Source organism: Berghia stephanieae, chromosome 6 (assembly GCF_034508935.2).
Source record: "Berghia stephanieae isolate SIO BIC M18660-M18661 chromosome 6, UCSD_Bste_1.3, whole genome shotgun sequence".
Classification (NCBI taxonomy): Eukaryota; Metazoa; Mollusca; class Gastropoda; order Nudibranchia; family Aeolidiidae; genus Berghia; species Berghia stephanieae.
Window position 1 is genome coordinate 37,326,374 of NC_088365.1, and position 20,000 is coordinate 37,346,373.

The 20,000-nt window shown below is 36.6% G+C and overlaps 1 protein-coding gene across 22 annotated transcripts in view; it reads right to left on the bottom strand.

Annotated features, from left to right (window-relative positions):
- The window catches only part of LOC144974983 (inositol 1,4,5-trisphosphate-gated calcium channel ITPR1-like), a 212,761-nt gene extending 192,879 nt beyond the window's left edge, over nt 1-19,882 (bottom strand). For 6 of the 22 annotated variants that reach the window (XM_078918586.1, XM_078918577.1, XM_078918574.1 and 3 more), the window contains exons 1-3: nt 19,798-19,865; nt 15,332-15,513; nt 9,440-9,510 (exon numbers count right to left, since the gene is read on the bottom strand). In XM_078918586.1, coding sequence (XP_078774712.1) covers nt 9,440-9,510; nt 15,332-15,414 — 154 coding nt within the window. In that variant the 5' untranslated portion in view covers nt 15,415-15,513; nt 19,798-19,865. Of the gene's footprint in view, nt 1-9,439; nt 9,511-15,331; nt 15,514-19,563 lie in introns of all 22 variants that reach the window. The other 16 variants (XM_078918589.1, XM_078918582.1, XM_078918578.1 and 13 more) reach the window with 7 other exon arrangements.
- Between the last annotated feature and the right edge of the window lie 118 nt (nt 19,883-20,000).

A 20,000-nucleotide genomic window follows, 5' to 3' on the forward strand; every position in this document is an offset into this window, starting at 1 on the left:
ATAAAGAATTTTAAAAATTTGTAGCGATGGGGAGTCGAGCCCACGACCCGACAATTACGGCACCCCCGCCGCGATATGGACGCTCGACAATCGACGACCCTTTTCTTGTAACATTTCTAGAACTAAAAGTAATGATACAGATAACAAAACGTTGAACAAATGTACAGTGTCAACGGAAATCACCAAAGTTGTCCATCTTCTAATCCTGCCCTGAAGTGGCTAATGACAACAATAACAACAACAATCAAAAACAACAAAAAATACCAGATCCCTTCGAGACGAGTTCTAATCATCAAAAACCATACTGAATTAAATAGGAGTCAACCTTAAAAAGAGGAGTCTGTGAGAAAAGTAGGGCAAATCTAAAGTTTATACCCTAATCCGTAAATACCCTATATCCTAATAACATAAAATAGAAACAACTGTTCCTTCCCTTTTGTGTGATAATAATTGGATTTTAAAGATCATGAATGAGTTCGGTATCAACCATAGAATTAAACGAATGAGAATACGTAGGAAGCCTAAAAAGTGTCCACCAATGAAAGCATTCAGCGCCATTTTGTTGTTGGCTGAGAATGTAGTAATTACCATTCATTCGGTATCTATGTCAACATAACGACACAAGAAAAACAACAAACAATATCAAAATCCACAATAAAATGTTTCAGAACTGTTGCGTATATTTATGGCACAACGAAGCTGTCAAAAAATGAAGTTAGAGAATGTGTGTAATCATGTATTATAATAACCTGTAATGTGTTTTCCAACCACCACATCATCTACTACTACAACCACCACCACAATATCATCACTAACACTACTACTACAACCACCAGCCCACATCATTATCACTACCACTACTACTACACCACCACCAGCACATCATCATCACTACCACTACTACAATCACCACAACCACATCGTCATCACTACCACTACTACTGCAACCACCACCACCATATCATCATCATTACCACTACTACCACAACCACCACCACCACTACTACTACTACAACCACCACCACATCACTACCTCAACTACTACAACCACCACCACAATAGCATCACTACCACTACTACTACAACCACCACAACCACATCGTCATCACGACCACTACTACTACAACCACCACCATATCATTACCATTACCACTACTACTACAACCACCACTACCACCATATCATTACCATTACCACTACTACTGCAACCACCACTACCACCATATCATCACCATTACAACTACTACTACAACCACCACAACCACATCATCATCACTACCACTACTACTACAACCACCACCACATCATCATCACTATCACTACTACTACAACTACAACCACCACCACATTATCATCACTACCACTACTACTACTGCAACCACCACCACCATATCATCATCACTGAAATATTTTTTTATTTTTTAATTGAGCTTTATATAGTGCAATATCTACTAAATGTGCTCAAAGCGCTTTACAAGGGGTCCCGGTTAACATTTAACATGTAGGACGGGACATGACGCCTGTTAGGCGATATTACAATTTTTCCGACAAAGACAACTCTGTTAACGGCCAGGTACTCATTTTACACCTGAGTACGGTGAGAGAATGTGAGTAAAGAGCCTTTTCCAAGGACTCAACTATGCGCCGAGCGCGAGGCTCGAACCCAGGACCTTCCGATCCGGAAGCGAGTGTCATACTACTAGACCACATAGCCGCATCATTACACTACTACTACAAACACCACCACCACATCATCATCACGACCACTACTACTACAACCACCACCACCACCATATCATTACCATTACCACTACTACTACAACCACCACCACATCATCATCACTACCACTACTACTACAACTACAATCATCACCACCACCACATCATCATCACTATTACTACTACAACTACAACCACCACCAACACCACATCACCTCACTAACACTCAGTACTACAATCACTACCATTAGGTTTTGGAGCTTTACTTCATTTGAAATAAGGAAACTTCGGAATTGTATTTGGCATTGTGTTTATATATCATAATATAATTCTAATCAGTTATCTATTTAGAACTAGATACTATACAATATGTATGCCAAATACCACCCCAATTCCCTTTTCTTGTGTGCGGGAATTCCTCTTTCGGCATTGAAATTGAGTGTGAGCGAGTCATCACTACACAAATAAACAACAGAAACAATTTAAAAACAAGACTATGACACGCAACCACTCACACACGGCTATACTATTTATCCTTTTCTCTATATAGAATAGGACAAGACAAACAATAGCTTGACTCTCGCTACACTTCGCATTGATGTTTGTCGTCTCACGAGTTCAACTCTCGGTCGACCTGTCAATATTCCTTTTTGCCTCGGACGTAATCATTAATAGAATGTTGTGTGGTTTTGACCGTGAAGAAAACCTTAAGAAGTCACATTTATATCATTTTAGAGAGATCGTTTTGAATAATTTTGAGTTAAACGAGCGAGCAGCAACTTGTTTTCATGAACGGCCGATCAGCGCTTGTTTACTATAGTAACGCGATTCCCAGCCAACATCAAAATGGCGGATATTTTTCTCATCGAGGCCGCTGGTTGGTTAGCCAATAAGAGCACCGTACGGTTTCCATTGGGTAAATTCCTTGGTATCAACTTAGTAATGTAATAAATAATACCATAGTAACACCTTCAATGACATTTTGTTCTAATCTATGTGAAAAACACTACCTACAGTACAGTAATTACGATAATGTGAGAGATACAATAAAATATTTATATAAATCTTTTTAAATACATGCACTTCATAACAGTTTACAGACAACAAGAAAAATAAAATAAAACAGTTTCTTGTTTTCCTTGTTTTCCAGCGGAGTGCTCTAATTTGAGAGGAAAATATGGGTAAATCTGATTTTAGCGGGAACTTGAAAAGTATGTAAAACTAATGTAGCATTATTATGTTTGTTTGTTTGAGGATGGTGTGGGTCTTATCAAGTAACCATTACTTGAATGTCAACGCTATATCCAATGTCCCTTGGTACCAAAGATTGTTTTACCCCTTAATTGGTTGGTTTTGTTTGCTTCATTTCTATCGAATGCATGAGCTTAGTTTGGTTTGATTTTAAAAGTTAACCATTTTGCGACACTTTTAGGTCATGACATGTTTACGAAAAAGGAACATGGTACACAACACAATACAACAATTTGTTAAGTTTAGAGTTAATAAGTGCTTGCAGCACTCTCGGGTCACAGATGCCCAAGAAAAAGAAAGACAAAAGTGCTGCAGATGCAAGTGAATCCCGGCAGCAAAATCGACCCAAAGTTCGACAGTTTGTTTTGTTTTTAAGGGTTTTATGGCGCTTGCAACACATTTAGGTTATATCAGCGCCAGTAAAAAGGAAGAAAATGGGATAGTAAAAAGTTATAGAATTACAATTAAAGCACCCAAGAAAAAGTAAGACATAGGGGAACTGGGAATAAATAGGGATCAGATGTAGATTCCAAGAGCATACCACCAATGTATTTAGTTTGAGATCACTTATAAGTCTCATCCGGACACAAGCACAAAATCCAACAAAGAGGAATACACTCAAATGCTTACATTATACATTGAAAATAACAAATATAATAATACATAACAGAGAGATGATTTACAAGGAAAAAATATCATCTCCCAAAACAATAACTATGCATTTGACTGTTTCCCTCCCAGCTAGGACTCCGACCAGGGCCAGGACAAAACCAAGTAATCTCATTCCAAGACAAAGACAGAAAGCATGTTGGCAAACAGTTATAAGGGGGTAGAAAAAACACAGTATGTACCCCCCCCCCCCCACCTGCCCACTATGGGAGGTCAGGAACCCCACCCAGAAAGTTCGACAGTGATCTTTGTTAAAAGGGAGACATTGAGATAGTTCTACTAATACACTGTTCCTCACAAAAACGATTTATAGAGAAAAACTATCATATCACACAGAAAAACAGACTTTCATCCGATTTAGACGGAGCCGGGCAAAATCGAGCAACGCCGGAAATAGAACACTAGCGTTCAGCTGTTCATAACAAATTGGTTTTACACAGGATGCGGAAAAAAAGATTTGACAACCCCTAAAATAATTCTTGATGAAATGGACAAACATTTAGAAAACAAAACAAACAAGAATACACAAAATATTATTTGGAAGAAAACGACTAACTGGTAACTCTTCTCACAGCATATCGCGCGCGTTCCTATGACCCATAGTGAACAATTATATAATATGGTCTGACAACAAATCTGAAAGTTGTCACTTTTCTATCCTTCCCGAAGATACAAGTCATTTGACATTTTTTTTTAAAAATAAGCTAACACGTCCCAACAAAAATAGATCTTAGTTATTCTTAGCACAGAGATGCCAAGACAAGACTTCGTGACAGAATCAGGCAATTTGTATGAGCATTACTGAGTTGACTTCCAAAATCAAGACCGTATTTTTGTAGAATAAAATCTACCACCACAATTTTGATCATTAAAGTAGTATTATGGTTATTCAGCTAAACATGTCTTAATGTGACTTCGGACTAGTAACATTCATTCTGATCAGCGGGGCAAAAACAGACCAGACAACGAAACTGCCGTACTTCTTTTAATATGTCTCAGGTTTGAGACTCAAGGCAATTTTAACTAAATTCGATTTATCTTAATCGGTCCATAGTTAAGTAACCGTTTTCTGACCAAGTTGAGCGCTCTGTGAAGAGTTTCGTGTCTCTTTGAAGAATAGTTTGAAGTTTACAAGTTCAATTATTGTCAACATTATATCCGAATTCAAACACCTAATAGTATTGTTAGATTCTTTTTCCCTTCATTTCATGGGCTTTTCCATTAGCCGTTTAATCCATGCCTACTACTCCATCCAATATCAGTTTCAACTTCATTTAGACACGGCATTTACAGGTTGGAACTACATATTGTCATCAGACCACGCTGTCCCGTCACATATTATAATGGTAATAACGTCTCCCTCTAGCTTTGTTAATATCCGTAATGAGTGAGATGCGCTGCATCAGATTTCCCTAGCTTCCTTATATTGTAATAAATATCATTCCTGCAGTCAGTGAACAACAGGGAAAATTAAAAGATCAAACGAAGGCCCGTCTTTGACGTGGAGTAATACTCTATAATTGATGCACAAGATAGGGAGGGTGATATCGATCACGAAATCATGCCAAGGACACGATCTTTGCGAAATTAATTACTAAATGTTTTTGTATTTTTGTTTGTTGCAAAGGGGGTGAGGGGCAGCCAGAGAAATGATTAACTCTCTCTCTCTCTCTCTCTCTCTCTCTCTCTCTCTCTCTCTCTCTCTCTCTCTCTCTCTCTCTCTCTCTCTCTCTCTCTCTCTCTCTCTCCTCTCTCCCCCCCCCCCTTTTTTTCCTTTTAATTTTAAGGGTCATTTGCCAGTATTTACAAAAGAAAAACTGATAGAAGCTAAAACATACCTAAAATTATTTGATTTATTTAATAATGAGGTCATTTTGTGTCGCTTCGTTCAGAAAATTGATCTTTTGGCACAGCTTCATATAATATGTAATCCGAATATTATTTTCAACACGACTGGCTCCTAACATTCTATTACTATTATATTACAGCATAGACTGAACGCGGCAGCGGTGACAACGGGCTCTTATTGCGGCGATTATCGACAATAAATCACGTCCAATCAGTGACAATAGACATTTCCTTCTATTCCTTTAGCAAAGACCAAACCAGTCTAATGACAAGAATCAACACTGGTCCTCTGCATAACCACATCGTAAATGTAGTGACCATTATCATTGCCATAAATAAAGAGAGGCATAGAGAGGCATAGAGTGGCTCTCGATTCTAGCATGCTTTCTTTTCATTTAGTATCAAAATTTAATTTAATAGAGTGGTACCCCACGCCACCTTATTTTTAAGACAAACATTTGATCAACATAAACTTGTCTGCTTTTTTAAGGGTTTTGATAAATTCTCATGCGCAAATAATGGCAGCGTGAGGAATAATCTAAGGTCACGAATATAAAATTTGAAAACCAATGATAATTATCGCAATCGACATACGAATACCGATTTTTTAAAATTGCATGAACGTATTATTATTATTATTATTATTATTATTATTATTATTATTATTATTATTATTATTATTATTATTATTATTATTATTATTATTATTGCGCCCCAACATATAACCCAATTGAATGCAGAGAGTCACCTATGCTACCTAAATTAGATTTAGAAATATAAACAACCCTCCACAGTATACTTGAAACTTAATAATAATAGGACTGAAAGGTTCCCAATACACCAACACAATACTTTATGGTGACTTTAATGGCCACTCATCACCATGGGGATACAAAAGTTCAAAGAAAGGAATTAGAACTTAATCCAGTCAACCTCACCATTTTGCAAAATGAAGACTCCATCCCAACCCTCCTTCACAGAACTAATATGTTCCTCAGTAATCCCGATCTAACCATTATCTCTTCTGGCCTTCTTAATTCTTGTAATATTGCAGTCCTCGACAGAACAGGAAGTGACTATACTTCACATTGCAATTTTACTGTGATACCACGACACAATACTCTGAATCGATTTGTAGCGAACGATTTTCAAAGCCTAACGGTGTCAGCATTTTGTACTTTAATGCACGATCAATGAAAAACAAAAACGCTCCTCATCAATGATATGATAACCGACGCCAAGAGTGACATTGTTTATATAACAGAAACATGGCTTGCCAGAAACGGAGACGAGGTCATTCTGAATAAATTAAAACCGGCCAATTACACATAATTTCTGTATTATTTATAAAGACCATATGAATATGAAATTTGAAAAAGTGACAATGTGTCTCAAACTAATATCTCTTAATACTAAATTCTTTTGTCTATATCATCCACCACCATTGGCGCAAAATTTCTCGACTCATCGAGATTTTGTCCAGAACTTTGAAAGCCTGATTGAGTCAACGACTGAATTATCCAAACGTTTCCTCATCATATGTGATTTTAACATCCACTACGACTCTACAAGTGATCACCACTCTGCTGCTAAGAGGGCAATTCTAGATCACCAGTCTTATCCTACACATCCAAACACCGACGCACGAAAAATGCCATATTATTGACTGGTTCGTAACCTGGAAGTTACAGACCAGTGCGTTTCGGACCATTTCACCATCACATACAACACCGTGATGCCTACAGAGATAAAATAGAAGTTACATCCCACAATCTCCGAGCCATCGACATAAAGACATTCAATAAATACATCAAGGACGAGTTGATTTCAAAAGATAATGATGTGAATTTTTCGACCGTTCTCAACAACACCCTATGGACGGTTCTGGAGAAACACGCTCCATTACGTACTAGAACAGTCACTGATCATCGTTCTGCGCCATAGATTTCTGACGTTGTCAAGAAAGCCAAATGACAGCGTCGTGCAGCTGAACGCAGATGGCTCCACACAAAACTTGAGAAGGATCGAGTGGCACTGAAGCGTGGTGCAGATGAAGTGAAATATATCATCAGAGAGAAGAAAGGCACCTACTATAATAACAATATTGAAGAGTGCCCAAATTCAAGGAATCTTTTTAACTTTATTGATGAACTCAGTAGAAATTCAAAATCAAATGTTTTACCATCCAATAATCCAATATTCCCTTATAAGACTTACCAGAATCATTTGCACAGTATTTTGATAGTAAGGTATTGAAAATTAGAACAGATCTTCATTGAGTGAGACGTCATGCCTTTTGGAGGACTTTTGACTTTTCAAAAATTTAGGAAAGTTAGTTCTTTGGAAGTCAGAGTTGTCATAGTGTCATGACCGAGATCGTGCGCCATGGATTCTATAAACACACGAATTTTCATGAAATGTTTAGATTCAACCATCAACTATGTAACCTTGATTAGTATTGATTCGTTGTCCTCCAGATTGGTGCCTGATTGCTATGAATCAGCAATTGTAACTCATCTGATTAAGAAACCAAATTTAGACCCTGACAAATTGAAAAGTTACTGTCCTGTATCAAATCTGTATAAATGTGTGTGTGTGTGTGTGTGTGTGTGTGTGTGTGTGTGTGTGTGTGTGTGATGTGTAGTGGAATGTAATTGCGTGGAAATTAGGCCCGGGGGGGGGGGGGGGTTAGTGGTAGATACTAGTTCTAATAATAGTGGTAATAATGATGATGGTAATAATAATAATAATAAATAATAATAATAATAATAATAATAATAATAATAATAATAATAGTAATGATAATAATTCTAATAATTGTGGTAATGATATTATAATAATAATAATAATATAGTATAGAATTTGGTGAGGTTTTTAAAAATGCAATACCTCAGCAATCAAGCAACCAACATTAAAACAAACTGATACATACAGAGATAAGATGTTTTCCTTTAAGACTGACTCGGTTTAAATTTTAGATTAATAAAATGTCTTTTGTTTTTTGTTGCTGTAAAGTTCAAAAGCAGCATTTTGCTAACTTAAATGTCAATTTTTTGTTGTTGTTGGAGTGATATAGGAATAAAGCTGGATCATTCCTCTTTTAGATGATACCAAATTTAGCTTTGTACAATTTTTGACTGCTGAAGTATCAATGGTTGAATGACCCACTTTTAAAAAATTGCGGCTCCTTGTGCCGATGGAAGTATAAGAATATATTTCATACTTATATTTATTTTTGTATTACCAGTGCCTTTTCCCCTTCAACAATCCGTTTGAGACGAGTGCAAGGGGAAATAATTGGTACTACAGAATAGTAAGAGTTTTTCCACTCTGTCAATTGATATCAATTCTATCTTTCTATATTATATTGTGATGAATTATTATTACCCTCATAGAATTGTCCTCCTACAAACAACGTTTCCACTTAACGAGAAGAAGAAAGGGAAAAAGAAAGACCTAAACTGAATAGAATCTCCCACCACTGGAAAAGAGCTAAATAAAATATAAGATCAGGAGTACCTCAGTACCATCACTTTTCCTAATTTACACTAAAACATTGATAAACATCTAATTTCAGCAGCAAAGTTGAGATTATTTGATGATGTGTTTTTGTTTTTTTTTTCTGAATATAAATAAACACTGACGATGATAACCAAATTTAATAGTAATAGAGAGAACACAAATAAGACTAAACCTATAAAATCTTATTACATTGTTTATGACAGAGTGCTAAATGACAATGAGGAGGAGGAGGGAACCCTCAAGTGTTTTTATAAGGTGTAAGCACAACAGAACAAATCCTCTTCCAGGATTTCATTCTTTTTCTTGGCATTTTCGCTCAGTTCAAGAACAACAAAGAAAAGATGGTAGGTGCCATTCTTTGCCATCATCTTGCATGAGGGCCCCTCGCCCATATGCACAAAAGGACATTAGTTTAATTTATGGAGCTTACCTCTAAATTTCTTGGGTGGATTATTGAGATCGCCAGCATCAGGTTGGACCACTGAACGGTCATCAACGAGACTGAAGAAAGAAAAATATATCTGAACATTTCTTACGAAACATATCTCTTTCTAAGTTGTATTTTTAAAACTTTATAAAACATAAACACATGAAACACAAAATCTACAAGAAATCAAGTCATCCATCCTGATTTGATCAGTACCACTAATTAATGAATTCTAACAACTTTGTCCACCTCTTTATTAATCTTCTAACCTGGGATTAATCCCAGACCATGGAAAACAACATAACACACATGCCAAAAATTCAAACAGAACTTGCTTGCATTCACTGATTATCACGTGTTAGTAACTCAAACATAATCAAACGACTGCTCAAAAATAAAATTGGTAAATGGTTGATACAACTGCAGTTGTCTTTGCGAGAACAAGAAATTCAACATCAAAATGTTTAGTGTCTCATCAGTTCCTTGTGACTATTGAGCAAGAGGGTTGCGTTTTAACCAGCAATTATGGAACCACTTTAAATGCTCATATTTTACTTACAGTGGATACATAAAAATGTGATGGTAAGTGTTATCCACTGTGTTAAAGATTACTATTTTTATTATCATTTAGCTTTATCATCCTGTTCTCACTGTATGTTTTAAACATTGATATTAAATTCCTTTGAAAAACGTTGACCTAGACTTTACTATGAATATTTTTTGCTTATGCCAAGATCATCCAAATGGTGGACTTTGTGTATTGTTGTACCATAATAATTTCCTTTATTCATCCCTAAGGGAAAATTTTTCTTTAGGGCTTATTCCAAGGGAAGACTGGCATTGCATCAATAATGGGTTATACAGAAGAAGCTTGGGACTTCCGAACCCTGTTTTTGGGTTTCAAGCCACCAGCTGTAACTCATGGCAGTGAGCAAACTTGAGATGTATTAAGTAATATAATACTAATACCACATTAATCAACATCTCTTTCCCCTAATACTGTCAAATTTCCTTTGATAATGCTATGACTCATTAACGGATTAACGTGATAGTGATAAAAAGTAGTATGAAACTGTTCATTATAAATGGTGCGATGCTATTATTTGTATTGTCAATTAAATAATGCAATCAACTGTTTTAATCAAAACGAAACATAATCAAGAATTATAAAATACATATACTCAAACAGAACACAGAAGGCAATGATATTGTCACAAGATGAGAATGTTTTTATATTGGTCAGTGCCAGAAAAGGACAAGTATAATGAACATAGGTCTTGTGGGAACGCTCTCAAATATCATATCATATCAAAAGGGCCTTCACTGCATCAGGAAAGTAAAACATTGTGACAATATTTTTGTAACAATGGACAGCTTATGAGTCTATATTCTTTTTCTCGGATTGACAATGGGTGCAGGTACAATAATGCGCACACAAATCCTGTTACGAAGATATATTTATAAGCAATAAAATCATATATTTGGTCAGCAACCATTCAGGTGACTGTATGATTGTAAAAACTCAATCTGTATGAAGTTGATAATGACTTTTGTTGAGGAGAAATGTAGGAAATCCTCATTGATCCTCACTTGGATTGAAAAGAGAAAAAAGCGATAGCACAAAACCAAAACCCAACTGAACGAAACTGCAAATTAAGGACTGAACTCATGACAACTTCCAACAAAAGATAAAAGCACAGACAAAACACCATTCAGAGAAAAATGGGGGAAATATAAACATGTAGGATATCCTCATCAACCCTGCCACTCTGGAGATTGAATGTGACAGCACAAAAACCTGACTGAACCGACCTGCAAATTGGAACTGAACCTATGATAACTTCCATACTTAGAAAAAAGATATATAAATCAAATCTGTCCGTAAAATTGCAATTTGGAGTCACACTTATTTCCATATAATCTGTCTTAAAGTAATGTGCTCAGTTAGATTCTCTTCTTAATTCAATGCTACAGGACAAGTGACTTAATCACTAATTATGTGTGGTAAATAAATTTACACCCCAGTGCCAATTTGCAGGGGTGAGAATGACTGGTCACAAAAAGGAGGAAATTTTTCAGACGTAAATTAAGAGCCATCCATGCCAAAATAACGTATAAATATGAATTTCATTAAAATTATTGTGATACAATCCAAAATGTGTCTCTCAGCAATGTCTGACACCAATTGGAGGAATTTGGTAGTGATGTGGATGATGATGTGGTAGTGATTGTAGTGGTAGTGGTTGTAGAGATGATTAGGTGGTGGTGGTTGTAGTAGTGGTGGTGTAGGTGGTGGTAGGGATGATGTGTTAGTGATTGTAGTAGTGGTGGTGGTACGGATTATGATGTGTCGTGGTTAAAGTAGTAGTGGTAAGATGATGATGTGGTGATAGTTGTAGAAGCTGTGGTGATAGGGATGATGATTAGGTGGTGGTTGTAGTAGTTGTGGTAGGGATGATGATGTGGTGGTGGCTGTATCGTAGTGGTGGGGATGATGGTGTGGTGGTGGTTGTAGTAAGTGGTGGTGGTAGGGATCATGATGTGGTGGTGGGTGTAGTGCTAATGGTGGTAGGGGTTATGATGTGGTGGTAGTTGTAGTAGTAGTGGTCGTAGGGATGATGATGTGGTGGTAGTTGTAGTAGTAGTGGTGGTGGTAGGGATGATGATTTGGTGCTAGTTGTAATAGTAGTGGTGGTAAGAGTGCTTGTGGTGAGACTTTTTAATTCATAATTTTTTTTTTCAGTTAAAGGTGGAATAGTGATGTTGATGAGTGGAGATAAACCACATTTAGACTGAAGATTCCCAGCCCCGAATTTGATATTTTCCTCTCTGCGTGTATGGATAAGTGTGATTGTTTGGTTTTAACCATAATTGGGCTATCCCGCATTATAATAAGATTATCACAAAGATACTTGGACAGTATTTTTTATACGTATTAGATGTCTTTTACCTTTATTCCACTCCCCAAAGTAAGATTCTTAGATAATTCGTAACCAATACATTGTAAAAGGTTTTATTTTACTCAAACAGTCTGACTCATTTGTCAAAAAAAATAAAAAGAAGCACAAAACTTTCACTAGAAAGTGGTAATGCGTTTCTTTTGATTAGAAACCAACTTTTATTTTAATTTAGAATTGAAAGATTCCATGATAAATGGTGATCCCTGTTAAATTAGGGTCAAACATCACAGTGCTCAGGTGTCACATGTCTATCCAACAGGTCCCTGTTCTGTTACAAGTCGGCTTATTTTGTTGTTTTTTTCTTTGGATTGTTGATATTCAATTGTTTCCAGAATTGTGAATTACCGATGACAATCAAATTGAAAGTAAATAGATTAAGAGTTGAGCATTGAACTGTCAAAGTGAGATTGTATGGGTGTCATTAGGGTTTGGATTTGACATGGCAAGTTTCTTTTTTAACTCCTACATAGAGTAGAACTTGTGTTCCTCAAAACCAATGTTATCATCATAATGTCGAAGGCTTGTTGTATTCTTATGACAGATAAAATCTGTGTGAGTGTGTGTGTGTGTGTGGGGGGGGGGGGGGGGGACGGGAGGGGATTCCTCATCTGGATGTCTCTGTAATCGGGACAAATTGCTGGGTACAGAGGTAGGTTATCGGATTGGGGAGATGTAACTGTATATCCGTACCAGGATTACTCTTCTTTTCTCGATGCTCAGTTAAACTGTTTTTTTATGTAGGCGACGTCAATTTTTTGTTTGTGGAAGTAAGACATTCTATTAATGAAGTAATAAAGAGCTTAATTTTAGAGTAATTTCCTCCCTGGCAGAACAACCTGTCCAGTGATAGATTAAGTAAATCTACTCTAGTGCTATTAATCTTACTCAAACACACTTTGATTATCGTAAAGTGTATATAGAAGCCACTCAATATCAGGACAATGAATGATCCTTCAGAATAAACAATTTTTCAACTTGTGTTGTTTTTCAGCATGAGGTTTTGACAGCAGCACGAATCACATAGGAAATGATAAGACCAAAATAAAGTTTATAATAATAACCCATTATGTGCACAAATGCATGACTTTTTTCAAAAATTGTATTTGCAATAGAGATCATCTGAATCAAAATTTGGCTCATATAAACATGATATGCATCCCAATGTTTACACTAAAATCACACATATGAGAGAATCTAACAAATGTATATACGAGGGCTCTTTCATAATTAACCGGAAAATGCCTGTAAAATCCGCGTTTTTTATGCTATCAACAAAATTCTTGCACGTGTTCATACCTTGACTCGTCCTTCATTTCTCTACGTAACAGCCAAGTCTGTCGACACACTTCTGCCAACGCCGCACCATGGAATAGATACCCTCTCTGAAGAAATTTCCGTCAAGGTTTTGTAGCCATTTCCGCACATGGTCAACAAGTCTCATCGACATCAAAGCACTTTCCTGCCAGCTCACGTTTCAGTGGCCCAAAGAGGTGATAATCAGATGGTGCGAGGTCTGGACTGTGTGGTGGGTGTGGCAAAATCTCCCATCCATATTTCTCTAGCCAACCTTGCGTCACTCGTGCTTTGAGGGGTGTAGCGTTGTCGTGTTGCAAAATGACCCCGTTGGTCAACTGCCCTGGGCACTTTCTGCGAATGGCCTCCCTTAGCTTGTCAAGAGTTTGGCAGTACCTTGCAGCATTGATTGTTTCTCCAGGTTGTAAGGTTTCGAATAGAATAACACCACGACTGTCCCAGAAAACAGTTCCCATTATTTTCTTTGCTGACCGCATGACTTTGAATTTCTTCGCGACAGGTGAGGATGGATATTTCCATGTCATCAAATCTTGCTTTGTTTCTGGGGTGCAATGGTGCAACCAAGTCTCATCACCGGTGACTATGCTGTCAAGAAAAGTCACATCGTACCCTAGAAAGTCTCCGCCGGCGTTGGCAGTATGCCCGTGAACCCTGCGTGAGCTCTTGCTTCTTCTCAAAAGTTCCCTGCAGATGTCCAATCTTTGTTCTTTATGATTGTCTGTCAATTGCTTAGGAACCCATCTTGCGCTGACTTTTCTGTAGCCAAGTTCATCAAATACAATTCTATAGGCAGAAGTTTCAGAAATTTCAAGACTGCTTGCGATTTCATGAAGTTTCAACCTCCTGTCTTGACGAATAAGCTCATCAACTCGCTTCACATTGTCTTCTGACGTCGCAGTTATCGAACGCCCTCTCCCTTCCCTGTCTGTCAAGTCGGAATGGCCGGCTTCAAACAAATTACACCAGTGATAGACTTGTGTATGGCTTATAACATGCTCACCATATACACTCTGAAGTTCTTTATGAATTTCGGTAGGATTCAGACTTTTGGCGTTCAAAAAACGTATACAGCTCTGATTTCCTCCTTTGACCAAGTTTCAAGGTGGGCCGCCATCTTTAAAATCGTCTAGAAATTCATTGTGCAAAATGATGCACTTCATAATTTCTGGGAATATCCGTAAGGAAATAAGGAATATCATGTCGTTTACAGAATTAAAAAATCTCCACTGGTTGCTGAGCAATGGGCATTTTTCGGTTATTTCTGAAAGAGCCCTCGTATTTATAGACTACTTGAGAGGTACAAGATTCAACCTGCAGTGTCTTACATTCAGATTAATTGTAATCAAGCAATGCAAGTCTTCATTGCAGTTTGTCTTTTGGTTCAAGAACATTATCCACCAGGATGAAATTTCATAACTACAGTGCTACATAAGGGTGGCTCTCAAATGATCAGGAGGAATAGTGCCTTTTTAATTCATTTTTGTTTAATAATAATAACAGCGATGTGATTTCAGCTTTATTAAGACCCAAGCTGAATAGCTTTTACTCAACTTTAAAACAAAATATCAGGGGAAATGAGCTCTTCATTTGAAATAACTTTGCAAATCAAAATCAAACTTACCCTAGAGTTGACAGGAATCCACTAACGCTGCCTTCTGCATAGAGAGATACAGTGTCTCCAATATGCAGGAAATTAGTGGCCATGATAATCCACAGAAATCCAGTCAATTTTAATTATACCAACATCAATTACTTTTCATAACCACGGCAAATAGGACATCTTGATGACATGGTCTTGTAGCTCTGTGTATAATTAACAAGAAATGACACAAAACATTTACTTAATGATGACAATATTTTAAAAATAATCATAGAAATAGAATCACTAAAGGATAGTACAAATAATTATTGCCACTAATGATAATTGATATGGTATTGGAGTCCCTAAAATCAACCAATGTGGGTTCCACTCAGGCATTAACTCTTAATAACAGTTTCATACCAAATGAGATAGATAAAACCATACCTGAACCTATAAATATGAGAATAAACATATCCACAGTAAAAGTGCACTTTTGTGGTATGACACTTGCCTTCAAACCAGTAAGTCCCTAGTTCGAGCCATGCATCTGCAGCTGTAAAACGAGTACTTGGCATTGTCATTGTCTCTATCGACAAAATTGTAAAAGCATCTTACATGCATCATGTCTCGTTCTACATGATAAGCATTGATATTGGCTTGGGAGCCCTTACATAGCGCTTTGAGCAGAGATATTGCACTATGTAAAAGCCAACATTTTTATTAAAAGAAAGCATTGTTGAAACAAAACTAATGGGGGGTGGGGGGGGCAAAAGATACGCTTCCATACGGAGATCCTCTAGAAGTACAACACTTTATTTAAAGAATCACTAAAAAATCCTTGATTGTAGGTACAGTATTTCCTTTTAAAATAAATTTTTTTGAGGGGATAAAAAACATATTAAAAATACTATAGGTGTGCTGTAGTGTAACCGAATATAATTTGATGACTGATGTGTGTAAATGAAAATTGGTGTCAAACTATACTCACACTAATGGATCATGAAAAGAAAACGACTGAGTATTCAAGTGAATTGTCAGACTAACCAGAAATTAGGTGTACAGAAAAGACTGCATCCTTCATGAATTTCATGGAATTATTATTTATAATTTTGGAAAGGAGTGAAAAAGATAGAAGGATGGTCATGTGAAATCAATAAGAATATTATTAGGTGTGCCGAAGAAATCTCAACCTCAATTTCATGAATTTCATAGATGAATTCATCAACAAATGTCCGGTGGTTAGGAAGCAGGAAAAAAAAAAACGGGTACAGAAGGACCTCACAATTGGGAACCTCTCCAAAATTGAAATGGATTTTTTCTATACAATTTGCCTCCCTAGTTGGAAAACGGCCCCAGGCTAATCGGAACAAAAAATCAACTGAGCCTAATATTCATTTTGAAGTTTTTATTGCAAGTTTTCCCTATTCCAGGCATGCCTCTCCTCAATTTCAAATTTCAGGGACATTTTACAGATATAACCCCAAAGTTCAGGAATATAGTAATAAATAATAGTAATTAACAAACTTCTGATAACAAGAGCATAATATAGACACAATGGTTTCAGAGGTAAATATAAGTAGTCAATAATCTTCTTGTGACACTGGTTTTAAAATACAATATTACTTGAATAACTCCTCAAGATAACAGCACCACTGGTGAGAATAACTGACCACAAAAAAGGAGGAATTTTTTCTCCAATCATGGTGATAGAGAATAGCATACCAATTTCCAAAATGTTTGTTGGTACTGATGATGCAGTGGTGCAGGTTGTAGTAGTGGTTGTGGGAATGATGGCGTGGTGGTGGTGAAGGTTGTGGTAGTAGTGGTAGGAAAAATAATGTGGTGGTGGTTGTAGGAATGATAAGGTGGTGGTGATAGAAATGATGATTTGGTAGTGGTTGTTGTAGTGGTGGTAGATATGATGATGTGGTGGTAGTGGTTGTAGCAGTGGTGGTAGAAATGATTATGTGGTGATGGTTGTTGTAGTAGTGGTGGTAGAGATGATGATGTTGTGGTGGTGGTTGTAGTAGTGGTGGTAGAGATGATGCGGTGGTGGCTGTTGAAGTAGTGGTTGTAGAAATGATTTGATAGACTTCTTAATTCCAGGTGGAAATATACCGGTTGATTTTTTTCATCATTTCCAGGACAAAAACTTCCATATTTTCCGGGACAGTCATTAATGATTTATTTTTACATTTCCAGGACAAATCCGGAAATTCCAGGACAGTAGGCAAGCCTGCTATTCTCCGCCTTGAAATATCATGTATGAACAAATGCAAACGGAACAGCAACACAAAATCAAAAGTCACTACATGGACAGCCAACCCGATGAATAGTGTACTAAGGGTGAATTAATCCTGGAGAGAGAGAGAGAGAGAGAGAGAGAGAGAGAGAGAGAGAGAGAGAGAGAGAGAGAGAGAGAGAGAGAGAGAGAGAGAGAGAGAGAGAGAGGGGGGGGGGCGGGGGGCGGGGAAGAGGGGCATGGGTAACAACACTCAAACTCAACACAGATCAATCCTTTATGCCACTCAGTTAAAAACCCATGATTTCTCATGAAGGCTGAACTTTGAACCTTTTACACCAGTATATATATATATATATATATATATATATATATATATATATATATATATATATATATATATATATATATATATATATATATATATATAATGTATAGATAGTTCGAAGTTGACGTCATTCAGGTGTTTGCTATTGTTTTTTGCCATCTGCGTTTATGATAATTCTCACTAAACTGTATTAACCTGACTATAAATGTTTATGGTTACACACAGTTTTGTGTGTTGGTCCGTTTACTTCCGGATGGCAATGTTATGAGTTTCTTAGCCAAGCGCATACTATCTATATAGTCCACTCCGGATAATCGCAACTCGGTTAATCGTAACATTTCCCAAGAAATGGAATTATTTCTATATAAAAGTCACTGGTTAATTGCAACAAACTTTGGTTAATCGTATCAAATTTTCGCCCTCTAAAAAGTGGTAAATTCAAGAAATCAGTCAAACAAAATATCATGATTTCACCATTGAAGATATCGTGAGAGGTTGAAAAATCGAGAGTGAGCGGGATTTAATACTACAGTAGTGTGTCACCACTCTATTTGAGACAAAAGAGGGTGGGATTTTGCAGTATGGGTTTGTGATGTTATCTGTGACCATTAGATAGGAGGTGAGGGGCTGGAAAATAGCCTTCACAATGACAGGTGTAAGGGAGAGACTGAGCAATATCCTTTGTTTTGGGATTGACAATGGTGCATTGTGACCAATGAGTTTAGTGAGAGTTTATTGTCTCTCATCACGGCTAATCTCGTTGACTCTTATATATGTTAAGAACAAAAGAGTGAAAGTGAATAAGATCTGAATAAGATGTCGAGTTGCATCAAAATCAAATCTGCTTTTGCTTGATAAAATCTTATACAGGTCTGCCATATGGTTTTTATTTCAATCATATTTCTCAGTCTGTGGTGGACTAAGATCAATATTTACAATTAGTTTGAGTTTACCATATATATGTGTAAAATGTTGCAATAGTGGACTGGAAACTCAACTTCGGATAATCGCAACATTTTTGCTGATCCCAAGGTGTTGCGATTATCCGGAGTGGATTGTAGATATATATATAAATATAGAATTATAGTTTACTTCTACTGTACTGTTTCATGCCTGCCTCTCTCTCTCTCTCTCTCTCCTCTCTCTCTCTCTCTTCTCTCTCTCTCTCTCTCTCTCTCTCTCTCTACCTCTCTCTCTCTACTACTACTACTACTTGACACTACTTACTATTATTATTATTTATACTACTACTACTACTACTACTATTATTGTCACTACTACTACAATTATTGTCATTATTATTATTATTATTATTATTATTATTATTATTATTATTATTATTATTATTATTATCATTATTATTATTATTATTATTATTATTATTATTATTATATTATTAGTATTATTATTAGTAGTAGTATTATTATTATTATTATTATAAGGAAAATAAACAACATTTTTGTTACAACAGTTAACTTATGAAAGTCAATGCAAATAGAGAGAACATTTCTGAGCCTAGCAGGTAACAACAGACTATCTAGATATCGCTCTCACACTCACAGAGCGACACCCAACGCCTGCCTCAAATGTCCTTGCAAACTCAATTCGTAAAATCTTAGTTTTAAAAGATTCCAGATATATAGTCGCCAATAGTAACTGCGAATGAGAGATTTAATATTTTTCAAGACCGGGTGATTTTACCTTTGAAGAACTTAATTGATTTCTGTCTGTAAGTTTGACTTCCTGACTAATTTACAATCTAGATCTACAACTACAACACACTAGGGGCAACTATAACATACACCTTCACCTTCTGAGCAAAACATATTCCTAATTTGATCCAGTGATGTGATAAAATTATGATAGAGAACAACATATGACTTCAGGACAATACCTAACGGAGAAAAACTACGTACAAATCACAACTCAACTCACTTCTTTCACTTGAACAACTGCATAGCTAATAGCTAAATAAATAGGTAGTAGGGCTGGGCGGGTACCCGGGTACCCGTGAGTACCCGCGGGTAATAAAGTTAAACCGGGTACTCGGGTAAAAGGGGCGGGTAACGGGTACCCGCTACAACAAATGGAAACCGAACTGAGAGTGATAATTTTTGGCGGTTTTAATATTTTGAACA